Here is a 16,335-nt window from a genome sequence, read left to right on the forward strand (position 1 = left end):
AGTGCCATCCAAATTAGTACAGTTCCCATTTCCTGTAGCCCTGTAAATTTTGTTCCACGGAAGAATTTTTTGGTATCCTATTTTGTTAGTCATTATTGATTCTGCTTCCATTGTCCTTTCGGGCAGAGCATTCCCAATCATAACACCAGCTACTTTTTTTTTAAAATGTAGAATTTCCCCTATTGCTCTTTTGCTGATTACTTTCAATTAATGTCCTCTGATTAACACACTTCCTGTTGGTAGAAATAGTTTCTTGCTTATGTACTCTATCAAAATTCCTCATCATTTTGAATACCTTCATTAAATCTCGCATTAGCCTTTACTGATATCACAGTTGCTCCATTTAATTTGATTTTCATATTGTAACTGTTTCAGAAACCTTTCTGAATTTAAATAATAAAATAAAAATATAACATAAACTTTAAAGTAATTCTGAGAATCATTAATGGTTCTGTATTAAATTGTTTTCTCTCTACAAAATAAGTTTTGTTCCTCTTACTTAAGAGTTTGCTGTTGAATTCAGTTTTTGTGATATTTGTCTTTGATCCAAAATGCATTGTGAACACAAAAATGAACAATTCTGATACTTGGAAATGTTTTTAAGATCATGAACATAGCAAACCTCTGGTTGGCAGCAGACCAAAGAACATCATGTGTCCCAAACTGACAGCTCTTGAAAATAAATAAATTCTTGTTTGAGATCAGTGATAAATTGTTCTGACGCTAGCATATTTCGTAAATGTACATTGACATAAATGAAGTGGGCTAAGTACATTGAAGGGCAGGAAATTATTTCCAGAATAAATATTTTATTAGATGCCAATGTTGAGCTCCTGAAAACTTGAAAATAAAATTCTTGTTCCTGGATTTAATAATCTTAAATGTGCCATTGTCAAGTAACATTTAATGAGGTTGGCAGAGTTTGCGGGCCTTTGTATTTAGAAAGGAAATGCATAGTTTTTATTAACATTTTTTTGTAAGCTTTGAGGCTAAATTTCATTGTCTTTGCATATTGCATAGCTGCTGCTCTGTTACATCTTTGTTTATTTTTAGGCTGAAGCGGCTAAACTTGTGCCAATGGGCTTTACTACAGCTACAGAGTTCCACCAGAGGCGCTCAGAAATCATTCAGGTCACAACAGGATCGAAAGAACTTGATAAACTTCTACAAGGTATAAATTATAATTTTATTCAGAAGCTTGTGATACTCAAGGGAAAGACTTCATCTCTGTCCTGTGCACCTTTCTATGGAAAACTGGGACTAATGCATCACACCCCTGTTGGAGTGGATAATTGAAGTGGAGTCTGACAAGTTGTTTAAGAGGTGCTTCCTTAACGGTGCATGGTATCATAACATAACAATATTTTACCCTTTAATGAAGTATCCCTACCTGAAGATATCTTCTGCCATTTTGTTCAGATCAAACTGTTACAATTTCTCCTGGGTATTCCTCCTTTCACCTTGTTCTAGAGTTCTGCCTCTCATTTAAAGTTTTTGGTGTGTACTATGCAGCCAAGCGTCATTCCAGACTTCTTATGTATTATCTCTGTTTTCTTCCCCTGTCTCTGCATTGGCAACTTCTCACCGTTCTCCAATTTCAGCCTCCTTCCAGCTTCTAATGTTTCATTCCCTGAGTTTACTATCTTCCTTCCACTCCACTCCCATCTCTCCTTCCGTGTAAGCTTTCCTGCCTACGTCTGCAACCAACTCTTCAGCTTGTCTCATTATCCATATTGTTACTGTTAATGATAAGCTGTTCTTTAATCATTTCCTCATCTCTTTCAATCCACATTACTGTTTGTGTACTGTTATCATTTAGTGTCCAAAGACTCAATTCTTGGCCCCCTCCTATTTTTCATCTACAAACTGCCCTTTAGCAACATCATCTGAAGCCTTGGTATACTTTTCAAAGTATGTTGACAACACCCAATTCTATCTTACCAACTCCTTCACTATTGGTAAATTATCAGGCATCTTATCAAAATCCTATTTGGATGAGCAGATATTTCCTCCATTTAAATATTATGCGAACTGATGCCATTACCTTCAATTACCACTCCAAAATCTGTTCCTCAGGAATCAATTCTAGCCTCTCCTGGGCAACAATCTGCAAATGAGCCAGTCTGTTTGCAACTTTGGTGTTTCACTTGATCATGAGATGAACTTCCAACTTCACGCTCATGCCATTTGAGATCCTCAGTTTCCACCTTTGTATAGTTGCTTGTTGATTTAAAACATGGAAGCAAACTTAACATCAATGTTTACTAAACTGTGCTAAAGTATTTACTATCAAGCAAATAGTCAAAGGACTTCATACAGACAGTAATGATCATCACTAGAAGTCAAAGGCATGTTGATGTTCTAACTTTTATAGAATTACTTACTTTTATAGAATTAGTCCAATGCACCGAAAGTTGTTTTGGAGGTTATAACAAATTTGTTAGGAAGGCACACAACTACATCAGAGATGACCAGTTTGGATTTCAAGGAGAAAGCAAGTAAAGCAGTTGGCATGATGAGATTAATGAGTGATATTTGATCAGGGGTTTGGACAGGAACTGGAGGTTGTTTTGCTGCGATGTGACAGTTGTGTTCCTCTGCAACCTCACCCTATACAAAATCGTGCTGTAGAAGATCGCTATACGCGTTCAGCAGAAGGTTCATATTATTCAAACAGCGTCCACAATCCATCAATTGTGTTATAACCAATGTGTGTTGGCAAAACATGTATTATATCAGAACGATCTATGTGTGCTTGTTTTGTAGATTTTGAGAAAGCATTTCATTAGGTTGACTGAATTTAGCTGTTAACAGTGCTGAAATACATTGGAGTAGACTGGGGAGATGGATGACTTAGAATAAATCTGTACATGGGTCACAGCAAAAATGGGACAAAACTTTGTCTAATTGGAAAAGGAGGTTGGTGCCTTCAAAATTACAAATGTTCATTGCCTGTGCAAAGGCAGTGATAACTTGAAGAGTCATACTCTGGTGTTATGATTAGCAGGTGTATCATAATATCAGGTGGAATTATGGATGATAAGCACTTGTAGCAAGCACAGAAGGAAGACTACAAAAGCTAATACAGCGATGATACCATGGGGGGAAAGCAAATTATGGCAAAACCAACATATCTCAAAATCACCAAGAAATATGCAGCTATGAAAAGAAAAAGAATTAGAAGGAATCATAAGATTTGCAGGTAGAAGGCACAACAAAGAAATAAGAACAAGGAGAACAATGGGAAAAATCATATTTGATTAGAAGTGATAGTTGTGAACTGGAAAGCTGAATGAACAACTGAAAAAGTGACATGTCGAGAGCTTGATTTGTGAGACATGGGCTTTCTGAAAGGGGGAGACCAACTTGGTAAAGACCTTTTAAAATATTGGTTTCAAAGAATCTGCTGGACTTAAAAAGTAGCAAAAGCTCTTGGTGGGGTTGGGGGGGAGAGTGAATATACAAAGAAATTTGTTGGAATATAATTAGGAAAATGCAGAGAGACTGGTTCGGACACATTGTAAGAGATATTATGAAGAATAGCGTTCAAAGAAATAGAAGAAGGAAGATAAAATTGAAGCTGGATGGCTTAGAAATTGAACAAAGGATTTGGCAAATGAAAGAAGTGGCACTAGATAGAGATCCATAGAAAGATTACTGTAAGCCAAGGACCTGCCTTTGGCTCGAACATACATACATGAAGACAATTATCATCCTTCAACTTCACTCAGGTCAGTTCATCTGCCTTTGTGACTGTTCCAATGCACTGATCTTCCATGTTCTCGCCTTCATAAACTTGAGGTCATCCAAAAAGTGGCCTGTGTCCTAACTCAAGCAAGTCCTATTCCCGTACCATATCTGGTTTGTTGACTTGCATTGGCAGATGTGAGATTATCCATTTTGGACCTTGAGAGGAAGCAAGGTGTCTTCCAAATAATGAAAAGGCCTGAAATGTCTAAAGAGAACTAGGAATAATATATACATGAATACAATAACATATAAAGACACAGAAAATAAAACTATTCCAATGCTAATCTTTATCTCTAAAAGACTGGATATTTTCTAATCACTCTATTCAGGGATTTTATTACACGTTTCTGGAGCAGGTGAGAGTTGAACTTGGGCTTCCTGGACCAGAAGTAGGGGCAATGCCACTGTACTACAAGAACCCTCATGTCACCCTTCAGCCAAAAATGCCTTAGTTAGATACACTGATTACAATTACCAATCCTTGCTTCATGCCTCTGGAAGGATATATTGGCTTTGATGTGAATTCAGTGAAATAATTGCTGAACTCTGAGTTAAACGACAAGGAGAACTAACAACAAAACAGGATAATAACAAAGGATATTGAAATATTAAAAATTTTATGGAAGGTCACTGACCTGCAATATTAATTCTGTGTTTCTTGCCATAAATAGTGTTTGGTAGACAAACATGAGGTTGGAAGAACACAGCAAGCCAGGCAGTATCAGGCAGTTGAGAAGTCAACATGTTGAGTGTGACCCTTCAAGGGTTCTTCCTGCCTCCTGCTTTTCTACTTTGAATTCCAGCATCTGCAGTTTCTTTTTGTCTGTAACTTAGTTTGTACCACTGTGAAGTCTCTTCAAAGGATGCCCACATTGAAGAAGTTCTTTGCCAGTCCTGAAGAAGGGTTACACTTGAAATATTGACTTCTCCACCTCCTGACTTGCTATATTCTTCAACCTCCTGCTTGTCTACCTTGGATTCCAGCATCTGCTGTTTTATTTTGTCTCTAACCATAAATGGTGCTTGAACTGCTGAATATTTAAGGTATTTTTGCTTTTAGTTCAAACTTCCAGCATCAACTCTTTTTTTTTAAACTTGTGTTGTATTCAAAATGTACAACATGAGTCACTTGATCAAATATTTCAGGATAATATGGGAAATAGAGGAAAACTATTTCTAAAACAAACCAAAAGAACTGTAGATGCTGGAAATCAGAAACAGTAACAGAAATTGCTAGAAAAACTCAACAGGTCTGGCAGCATCTGTGGAGAGAAATCAGTTAACAATTCAGATGAAATGACCCTTCTTCAGAAACTAGTTCTGTTAGTTAGGGACATTGTCTAATAATTAGAGGTAGGTCTTTTTGAACTGAAATCGCCACACTGTTGCACGCTAAAGGCCATAGAATTCTGCTGGGGATATTTGATGCTAAATCAGTTATTAGCTTTAAATCTGAGAATGGTATATTTTTGTGGATCAGAAGGTAATAAGAGTAAAGACAGCAGACAGAGTTCCTACAGCTAATGCTACAACATAACCAGGAAGAATGCACTGGCAACTGAGCTGTACTGTTGTGCAAGGTGTCGCTAATGTGGAAATAATTAAACCTCCAAGGTGACCCATAACCTTTATGCTTTGCCAGTCAAGACAAAAGCAATTCATACCAAATTTTGTCATTTCAATAAATACAAGAGATTTTATTGTTAAATATGGTCATTTATCTAACAAGGGATAGAAAAACTGTGTCTTAATACAATTTTGAAATCCCAAGTGTTTACATTCATTCATGGATAAGACAGACAAAAGACAGAAGTTGGAAAATTATGAACAGTGAAGACAAAATTCTGAAGACCATAAGTCTAGCCCATTAGGTTAAGAGTTCTTTCTCTCAGTTCTTTTGAGTTTAATGATGGTGACAAGCTGTTGTCTGAGGCAAGGCAGTCGTTCTTTGATTAGATGCTCCAAGATCTTTTCTTCTAAGAGAATAATTTCTTTTAAGTTCCTTGGCTTATTTTATATTTTTGCTTGCATAGAGAGAGAAGGGACGATTTTGTTTTTTCTTTGCTGACTTTGATTGTTTCTGACTGCACTGCTTTAATCAGAGGGCTGTCATCAGGCAGTTTTTTTTTCTTAGATCAAAATTCATAGTGGCACCCTATCTTGATAATGTAACAATCTCGGGGCTTCAAAAGCAACATAATCTTGTCCAGTTAGAAATATGCAGCACTGGTTTTCAAATCAGCATCCCTATCTCTGTATTTGCAAAATTACTTTGTAAAATTAAAACACTCAGTGACCTTTTAAAATTGCTCCTCTGGTTCCAAATCAAGCTTTTAAAATATTCAATACAGAACCGTGTATAGCCCATATTAGACATTAAGCTTAAACAAAAGAATTAGCACTTTATTGAAAATTCAGTTGATTAAATAGAGCAGAGTTAAACAACAAAGTAATCTAATTACTGTCTGTGATTTAAATCCAATCTTCTTTTATTCTAGCCCCCATACTCTCTCAGACAGGCAACCAGACATATTTAATTGATAAATCTGAAGGAAAAAATGATGTACTGGCCAGTTCACTTAAACGGTTTGCACAATTTGTAATATCACGTGATATGGGATTGTATCTTGCTCAGTTTCTGAAGACACCGGGCAATGCAAACAGCTTCCAGTAAGCTCTGAAGAATATTTATAACTTAAATTTTATAACAGATTCTATTCTCCAAACTTTCAATGAGTTGCTAATGGCAGGATAGCCAGGGAGCAATGAAACCTCAATCCTGTAGCTTTGGCAACCACACTCTTCTGATAAAAACACAGTTCAAAACATGTGATCCCTTACAGTAGTCTAGAGGTATTGTGCTGCAGTGGTAGGGTCCCTGCCTCTGCGGATTGAAGTCAAACAGCAGCACTGAAAGCCATGGGAGATGTTTCGTAAAGTGGCCAAATGGGTATTGCCTTATAATTCCTTCTAAAAGTCATGAACCACAGTGTGATAAGAGGAAGAGAGATTCTTCACTGGTGATATGACAGGAAGAAATTGGAGACTCTAATGTGGTTGTCTATAATTTCATATTAACATGTATTTTGGCTCACAGGACTAGATAATGATCAGGTTGTTGCCAATAGTGAGGTTTGATCCCTGTTCAAGTTGAGGTATATTCAGAACCTGAAAATGTGTTACTGGAAAAGTGCTGCAGGTCAGGCAGCATCCAAGGAGCAGGAGAATCGACGTTTTGGGCATGAGCCCTTCTTCTCCTGCTCTTTGGATGCTGCCTGACCTGCTGCGCTTTTCCAGCAATACATTTTCAGCTCTGATCTCCAGCATCTGCAGTCCTCACTTTCTCCCATATTCAGAACCTGTCTACTTGCCTGCTCCTGGTCTAAGTTGTTGCACTGTGGGTCAGACATGACTTCAGGTAAATAACTCGAAGAGATAAATAAGAACAGTTTCTGTTGGATGTTTAACTCTGGGGATTTGTTATGTGAGGAAATTTTAATAAAATCAAGTTTTAAATTTAGCATTTAACTTGACTGTGATAGTAATTTATAATTTCTTCCAGTTTCAGTCAGTGACAAACGAGTGCTCCCTTTAAAAGATGCAAAAATAACTAAATAAGCAGGGGCCAAAAGGCAGGAAGAAACGGTGGGGTTGAGATAAAGTCATTGATTTTGAATGATCGATTCAATGTGATAATACTCTTTTTGACTGGCTTCCATGAAGGATATTGATGCACATCAGACTGGAATGTTCCTTTTGTTCCCTGTTGAGAAATGCAAGGTATCAATCTGTAGAAGCCTTATGCCAGGTGATCGTAGGCAGCCAATTTTCCCAGCTTTTTCCATCCAATTTTAAACTAGTTTGAAGTTCAGAGTATGGCATGGTGTTAGTAAATATGACGCTGTTAATAACCTCGATGCATGCACCATCTTCAGAACTCATTGTTTCAAGTCTGTATGTGCATGTATGTATGTTTAAAGGATATCTTCATTGCTTTCACGTTTTTGGTTTTGTGTGGATAAACTTTTATCTTTTCTTTTGATTTAAACTTACCCTGTTTTATGTTTATTCTTTTAAAGTCACAACACTCAAAGTTGAAAGCATTCTCTCTGAAAAATTGTACAGGCAGCCCCCAGATTGTGAACAAGTTCTGGTTGCAAGTTGATTTGCGTGCCGGTCAGAACAGGCACAGTGGTTAACACTGCTGCCTCACAGCGCCTGAGACCCGGGTTCAATTCCCGCCTCAGGCGACTGACTGTGTGGAGTTTGCACGTTCTCCCCGTGTCTGCGTGGGTTTCCTCCGGGTGCTCCTGTTTCCTCCCACAGTCCAAAGATGTGCAGGCCAGGTGAATTGGCCATGCTAAATTGCCCATAGTGTTAGGTAAGGGGTAAATGTAGATGTAGGGGTATGGGTGGGTTATGCTTCGGCGGGGCGGTGTGGACTTGTTGGGCTGAAGGGCCTGTTTCCACACTGTAAGTAATCTAATCTAATCTAATCTAATCTAACACAATGCAGGATAATATGAAGTAGCTGTTCTTATGTACAGGAATTGTTTGTATGTGGATCTTTAAAATTACACCCTCCTGGGATCATGCTTGTAAATACATGTGCTCATAAGTTGGTCATTCATAAATTGGGGTCTCCCTGCATTTTGTTGCATTCATCTGAGAGATAAGGAATAGTTATCCCACCACCTGTCCCTATTAGACTTGGAAGGTTGAAGATGTAGTTAAATCTGTAGTATGATGGTGTATGTTAGACTAAGACACTAAAAGCATTAATTGTATTAGTCTGTAATGTCACAGAAGGAAGTGGCATACACTTATGAGTGGGAGAATAATATGGAAAGAAGCTAGTGCCAGAGAGCTTTTTCATAACTGTAAATATGTATTTCTAAGTTATTGTTGATCAGTTTCAGTAGTTTAAAAGGACTGTTACCTAATAGCATAATGTTTGACTGTTACTTCTACATCCAAAGGTTATAGATTGAAATATCATTCTAGAAACTTGAAACCCAAGACGTGAACAGGCACCAAGGGAGTGCTGAACTGTTGAAGATACTGTATTTCAAATGACCTGTTAACTTAAGAGAGCCAATGGGGCCTCAGTTTATGGTCAAAAATCCCATGGCATTACTTGAAAAGACCTGACCAATGTTCGTACCTCAATTAAGGTCAATTTGGAAACAGATTATCTGGTCAACATCATATTGTTTTTGGGCCTTTGGTCTGTGTAAATTGGCTGCAGTATCCCTTACATTGCTCCTCTTTCATTGTAAATTGCTTCAGGATATCCTCAGGTTATGGAAAACCGCATAGCAATTACAAAATTGTTTTTGCCCCTTTATTAGTTTGTTGGGCCCTCCACAAACTGCTTCTTGCAAAATTTTGATGGGGGAGTGCAATAGCTACACTATTGTATATCACTTGTGCTGTTGGCCATGATGGACTACACATGTCACTAAAACTTTTAGTATGTGAAGCTTTTCTTGTTTAATTCCCATATTCAGAGTGCTTTATGTTGTGCCTGTTAAGACTTGTACATGTTCACATTCAGAAAACTTAAAAATTAAAACATTCCTATTGGTTTGTACATCTGGGTCTCATTACACACATGCAATACTAATTACTAACTTACAGAAGGCAGTTCCTTAGATTTTATTTGATTCTAACAGCTTGTTGTAATTGATAGCAATATGTAATAGTGTAGTAGTTCAAAGCAAACTGAATTGGGGTACCAGTTGTGAAGTTTTGAATGAAGATGCAAGTATTACTGTAATATTTTTATTTATTTGTTCGCAGGTTATGGGCTGGTAGGGCTACCATTTATTGCCCAACCTCATGTCTATTGGGCTGGTGGTGAACTGTTGCCTTGAGCTGTTGAAGTCCATCAGGTGTAGGTACACTGACCATGCTATTAGGAAGAATTTTAACTTGATGATTGAAGGAAGCATGGTATAGTTCTCTATTAGTTTGGTGTGTAGGTAATGTTCATGTGCAGCTGCTGCTCTTATCCTTCGAGGTGTTAAGAAGATTGTGGGTTTGGAAGGTATGAAAGGAGCCTTAGCAAGTTTCTACAGCGCAGCTTTTAGACTGTGTGCTGGGGGTGGGGTGGGGGGGCAGTGAGTGAATGTTTAAGGGAGTATATCGGTCAGTTAAGTGGTTGCTTGATCCTGGATGGTGTCCAATTTTGAATGTGGTTGGAGCTGCACTCATGCAGGCAAGTGAGAGTATTCCATCACACTCCTGACTTTTGTATTGTAGATGGTGGACAGGCTTGGGCGAGTCAGGAGTGAGTAACTTGCTGCAGATTTCCCAGCATCTGACTTGCTCTTGTAGCCACAGTGTTAATATGGCCATTCCAGTTCAGTTTCTTATCAGTGACAACTCCTAGGATATTAATTGTGGGGAATTCAGTAATGGTAATTCTAGATTAGATTAGATTTGATTACTTACAGTGTGGAAACAGGCCCTTCATCCCAACAAGTCCACACCGACCCGCCGAAGTGTAACCCACCCAGACCCATTCTCCTACATTTACCCCTTCACCTACGGGCAATTAAGCATGGCCAATTCACCTAACCTGCACATTTTTGGATTGTGGGAGGAAACCGGAGCACCCGGAGGAAACCCACGCAGACACGGGGAGAATGTGCAAACTCCACACAGTCAGTCGCCTGAGGCGGGCATTGAACCCAGGTCTCTGGCGCTGTGAGGCAGCAGTGCTAACCACTGTGCCACTGTGCCACCGTGCCGCCCACAAATATGGGAAAAGAACTGTTTGATAAACAAAGGATTGCTGAAGGATTACTACATGTTTTTTAAAGCAAGTATCCTGACACTCATTGGGAGGAACTATTTACACAGTTGCAAATTCAATCATTAGTGGAGGAATGTGCAGACATGCTGAAGCCATAAATGTATGCAGATTCAATTGGCATCAATTATCTGATTGGTCTGTGGTCTAGTGACCACTTATTGATGGCAGAGGCCTCTACCTGCCAAAATCTGATTAGTTCTCAGCTAGCTGAACAGCATGGGACTGTGAACAAGATTGCAAGAAGCCATCAGATTTCCACTCTTTTAGGAACCCTCTGTTCTCTGCAGTAAACACTACTTCAAGCCTAAAGAAAAGAAATGTATTCTTCCTTCAGTAGTTGCTGTAAGCTGCAACTTTTAATTAGTCAGGGACTTTTAATAAATGTAAACCAGCCATCCTGTGCCGCCTGCAAACCTGTGAAAGGATCTGCAGAATAAAGACCGAGAAAGCAGCATTCTGATCAGCACAAGAATCATCTTAGCAGATTCTGTGAACAGGAACCACTGAACTACATTCCTAATCTTCCCCTCAGCCCATTTTTACTTCCCTGTGTGTGTCAGGAACAATTTGTGGAGTTAGAATTTTAAATAGATGCCAACTGTTCATTATTGTTTACGTGTAGCTAGAATGTCTTATTGTCGTAAATATTAATTCTCGACAATTGCAGAAAGCTAGTCTGTGCTGTCTGTCAACATGGACCTAAAAGACCAGTAAATTGGGCAATTCTTCATTCTCTTTAAAATCTTTAACTTTTGTTATATTCTGGGAATAGTGGAACTTGATTTCCAGAACGCTACTCCAGTGAGGCATAGCACGTCAGGTCATGTTTTTGTTTAATTTGCAACATAGGCTGCAAGAAATCCTGTTTCCAATCTTCAATAATGTTGTCACATCCATATACTCGCAGAAAGAAAGCACAACAAAACCAGTGTGGCTTCTAAAAGGCACCCAGTTTTCATACATAAGTGTGGGTTTTAACATCAAAGTGGGAGAAATTTGAAAATTTGTGATTAAAGGCTCACAGTATGCAAGTAGTTTTTTTCAGGCATCTGAGGGACTTTTTGTTTTTTTGCTGGATTGTACTCTTGGCAGGAGGAAAGTTTATTCTAAATTCCATGCTTAGTTTGTCTTCAGAAATAGACATTTAATTTTCAGCATCTTGCAACTTAAGAATGAATGAAGGTTTTTTTTAAAAAAATCACTGCGGTTTAAGCCAAACCTAATTACAAAGGCAGATTTATTGTGCACTATTGAAACCAATATTTCTTTTCAGGACACCACACTGGTACTAATTTGAGAAGAAGCTCCCTTTTTTTTGTTTTAGACATATTTGGTCTTAAATAAATATATGGTTACTCAGGACATTAAAGTCATGATGTGCAGGAGCCAGTGTTGAACTGTGGTGGCTAAAGCTAAAAATCACAACATCAGGTTATAGTCCAACAGGTTTATTTGGAAGCACTAGCTTTTGGAGCGCTGCTTCTTCATCAGGTGGTTGAAACCTGGTATTGTGTGATTTTTTTTTTCACTCGGCTTCAAAGTTATATTCAGGCACAACTCAATGTACTAAATGTTACAATTCACAAAGCAACAAGTTTGATCAAGACATGTGCTGAGTTAGCTGATCTTATACTGTAGGTGTTGGAAGCCTACAGTAACCTTCAGTCTTAGTTGACTGGATGAAGTTGAATCTGATTTTTTTAATTAACTTCTTTTGAAAACTGTACCTGTATGAACCTCTGGTCAGACAAGCTGTAGAGCCTTAAGCAGCACATAATTCATAGTTTAACCTTTTTAGTTTTGATTTTTTTCATGCGAACTGCTACAACTAAGTTCTTCCTTTCCCACTCCAAGTATAATTGATCTTCCAAATATTAGTGTTAGGCAGGCAACCAAACTTTAGTATAATTAGCATGACTGACCAACAAGTGTGAGATACTTGCAAATGTAAATAGGCATAAGCACTTTAGGGTGGATGGGCAAAATGACCAGAGCTCTACAATGTCAGAGGCCACTTAAGTAAGGGAATTAAAATGGGAATATGGTAAAGTTAGGAAACATCATAGAGGAATAGATCCTGTTATCTGCAGCCAATATTTGGTTTTCTGTGTGATGCCAAGGCTTGGAAGACTTAGTCCAACATTTGTAGCCCACAGAGGAATGGTTTAGAAACCAACATAGGGCGAACACAATGTTCTGAAGAAGTCATGTTGAACTCAGAGTTTTCATTCTGTTTCTCTTTCCACAGATGCCACTAGATCTGCTGAATTTCTCCAGCATTTTGGATGCTGGACATCTGAAATAAAAACGAAGTATTTTGGATTGTGAGCTGTGAGGTGGACATGAGGGATTGTATCTTCTTGACTTTAAAACTTTTCGTGAAGTAGGACCTTTTTCGTGCTGCAGCATGCCTCTTAGCATGAATTTTGCAGGGGGAGGCCAGTTATTTGGCTGCCTGTCTGTTGATTGCCCAGTCTTTGTGTCAGCAGTGCAACTGCTGCTGAGGGCAAAGCATTCCCGAGAAGGACTTTATTTTTATTGGTGGAGCAGCTTTGCTGCATCAATTCCAATACATTAGTCACTGGGACACCCTAATTCACTTTAATTGGTTTTCTGGTGCAGACCCATGAGCTGCTAGTATTAGCCCAAGCTCACCACAGAAATGGTGAGACTACATTTGACAAACCAGCTTAATGCTTTTTGTTCAAACCTTTGTGCCCCTCATCACCTTGAATAGGTTGAGAAGTCTTTCTCTTCAAGAGATTGCAAAGAACTATGGATAGGCCTGGTAAGTGGGCAACAGGATGACAGATGGGGTATAATGTGGGAACTTTATGATTATTCTTTTTGGTGCTAAGAGTAGAGTGCAAAATATTTTTTACAAGGTGTGAAACTTCTGACTTATTGTTTGAAGTTTGGGTTACTTGTGCAAGGAACATGCAGTGGGACTGCAGTAAACAGTTGGGAAGTGAATGGCATGTTGGTTTTAATTGTAATGGGATCGGAGTACAAATGTAAGAAAATGTTGCTACAACTCCAGGACCCAATACCTTGGCAACATTACAAAAAAGGTTCACGAGATCAATTCCTGTGGGGACAAAATTTTCCTGAAATGAAATGGAGTCTCTATAATCTCCAATGTTTAGAAGAATGAGATGGGATCTCCTTAAAACATACTAGATTCTAGAAGAATGTAACAGCGTAGATATTGAGAGTTTTTTTCCTGACTGGGGAAACTGATGTGGGGCACAATTTTAGGATAAAAGGTTGATTATTTAGGACTGAGATGAGGCAGTAACCTTCACCCAGAATCTCTGGAATTGCCTTCACGAAAGTTGTCAGTGCTCCAGTGTTGAGGATATTCAAGGCTAAGAGAAATTTTTGGTCTCTTAAGGAACAAAAGTTAGAGAGTTTTGGTGGGAAAATGGTAGAAGATCAGCCATCTGTATTTTGAATGTCAGAGCAAGTTCGTCCTGTTTTATGTTCTTGTGCAAGAGCTTACTGCCTTATGCTCATATGAAAAATCATTAGTCCAAATGCTGCAAAGTCATTGGTGCTATGAAGCAATGCCACTATAAAAGATCAGTATTTTTAATAAGACTGGGGAAAGTACGTTTATATCATTCAATACACGTTATTGAGAATCAGTACTTTATTACTGGTAACTTTGCAAAGGGGCTTTTATACTGTTTTACTTTTAAATGTTGTACAATACCTTTTAAACCTTTTTAATTGATAAGAGTGCAAAAAACAGTTGTTCCTCTGACACCAGCTTCCTAACTCATTGGAAAGACGTGGAAAAAGACAAAACAGTAGATGCATGGGAATCTAACTACAAGTTCCCCTCCAAGGCTCACATCATCCTGAGTTGGAGCTATGACATTGCTCCTTCACTGGAAAATCCTGGAACCTTCTGTGACAGTACTGTGGGCATCGTGACACCCCAATAACTGCAGGGGTTCACCAAGGCATCTCACTGCCATTGCTCTAAGGCAATCATGGATTAGCAATAACTGTTAATCTTGCCAGTGACATCCGCATCCCATGAATCAATAAAAACAATTGTTTCTGGACTAATATGTTGAAGAGCCAACGAGAGAACATGACATCTTAAACTGGGTATTATGCAAGAGTTGGTAATGTAATTGAGAGCCCCCTTGGGGATAAGTGACCATAATGTGGCAGAATTTTTCATCAAGATAGAAAGTGAGGTAGTTGATTCTGAGATGAGTGTCTTTAATCTTAATAAGGAAACTGCAATGGTATGAGGAGCGAGTTGGCTATAGTGGATTGGGACATGTTACTGAAAGGAATAATGGTGGATAGGCAATAGCAAACATTCAAAAGTGAATGGGTGAAGAGGACAGTGATCAAGCCATGGCTAATGAGAGAAGTTAGAGATGATGGTATTTCATGTAGAAACGAAATGTATAAATTGACAAAAATGCAATAGACGTGAGGATTGGGAGCAGTTTAGAAGACAGCAAAGAAGGACCAATGTATTAATGAAGTAAGGGAAAATAGAGTATGAGACTAGTTTGCAGGGGGAATATCATTCCTGCATTTCTCCTGTCTCGTCCTGTTCTAATTTTACAGGTTTTTTTGAGATCCTCCCTCATTCTTTTTGAGTGTAGCTAAGAGAATTTTCAGGAGTTTTGTAGCACAGGTTGAGGTTTTGGATGTAGGTTTGCTCGCTGAGCTGGAAGGTTCATTTTTAGACTTTTTGTCACCATACTAGGTAACCTCTTCAGTGAGCCTCTGGACGAAGCACTGCTGATGTTTCCTGCTTTCCATTTATATGTTGTGGTTTCGTTGGGTTGGTAATGTCATTTAGATTAGATTAGATTACTTACAGTGTGGAAACAGGCCCTTCGGCCCAACAAGTCCACACCAACCTGCCGAAGCGCAACCCACCCAGACCCATTCCCCTACATTTACCCCTTCACCTAACACTACTGGCAATTTAGCATGGCCAAGTCACCTAACCTGCACAGTTTTTGGACTGTGGGAGGAACTGGAGCACCCAGAGGAAACCCACGCAGACACTGGGAGAATGTGCAAACTCCACACAGACAATCGCCTGAGGCAGGAATTGAACGCGGGTCTCTGGCGCCGTGAGGTAGCAGTGCTAACCATTGAGCCACCGTGCCACCCAATGGGAATGGTATTTCCTATTTTCCCCTGACAAAAAGGACAGGAAATGACATCACCATGTGAAATGACATCACCAACCCAAGGAAACCCAAACATATAAATGGAAAGTAGGAAACACCAGCACTGCTTCGTCTGGAGGCTCACTGAAGATGTTACCTAGTATGGTGATGAAATATCTGAAAATGAAGCTTCCAGCTCAGCGAGCGAACCGACATCCAGGTAGTTAAGAGAGTCAATCACAATGTTATGGAATCATATGTAGTCCATATCAGCTAACAATGGCAGTTCATTCCCTAAAGCACATTAGAATACCAGATAATCAACAATGATTTCATGGTCATCATTTGCTTCAACTTCAGATCTTTATTGAATTTAAATTTCACCATCTGCTGAAGCGGAGTTCAAACCCAGGTCTGTAGAACATCACCCTCCTAATCTTATCAAAAGCTCTGCAATCCATGGGAACGTTTTCAGAGTCGATAGAATCTTGAAAGATTATTTCTCTGGCCACTTCTTTAAAGTCATCTCTAACATAGATTCTTGGGCCATAGGGACTTATTGGCTTTTTTTGCCATTAACTCCCCTAATGTCATTTACCTCCTTAGATTAAT

The 16,335-nt window shown here is 38.9% G+C and overlaps 1 protein-coding gene across 2 annotated transcripts in view; it reads left to right on the top strand.

Annotated features, from left to right (window-relative positions):
* Positions 1–16,335, top strand: part of rad51 (RAD51 recombinase) — a 75,913-nt gene that overhangs the window by 37,833 nt on the left and 21,745 nt on the right. For both annotated transcript variants that reach the window (XM_072569322.1, XM_072569321.1), the window contains exon 4: positions 1,054–1,171. In XM_072569322.1, coding sequence (XP_072425423.1) covers positions 1,054–1,171 — 118 coding nt within the window. The remainder of the gene's footprint in view (positions 1–1,053; positions 1,172–16,335) is intronic.

This window comes from Chiloscyllium punctatum, chromosome 4 (genome assembly GCF_047496795.1).
Source record: "Chiloscyllium punctatum isolate Juve2018m chromosome 4, sChiPun1.3, whole genome shotgun sequence".
NCBI classification, from domain to species: Eukaryota; Metazoa; Chordata; class Chondrichthyes; order Orectolobiformes; family Hemiscylliidae; genus Chiloscyllium; species Chiloscyllium punctatum.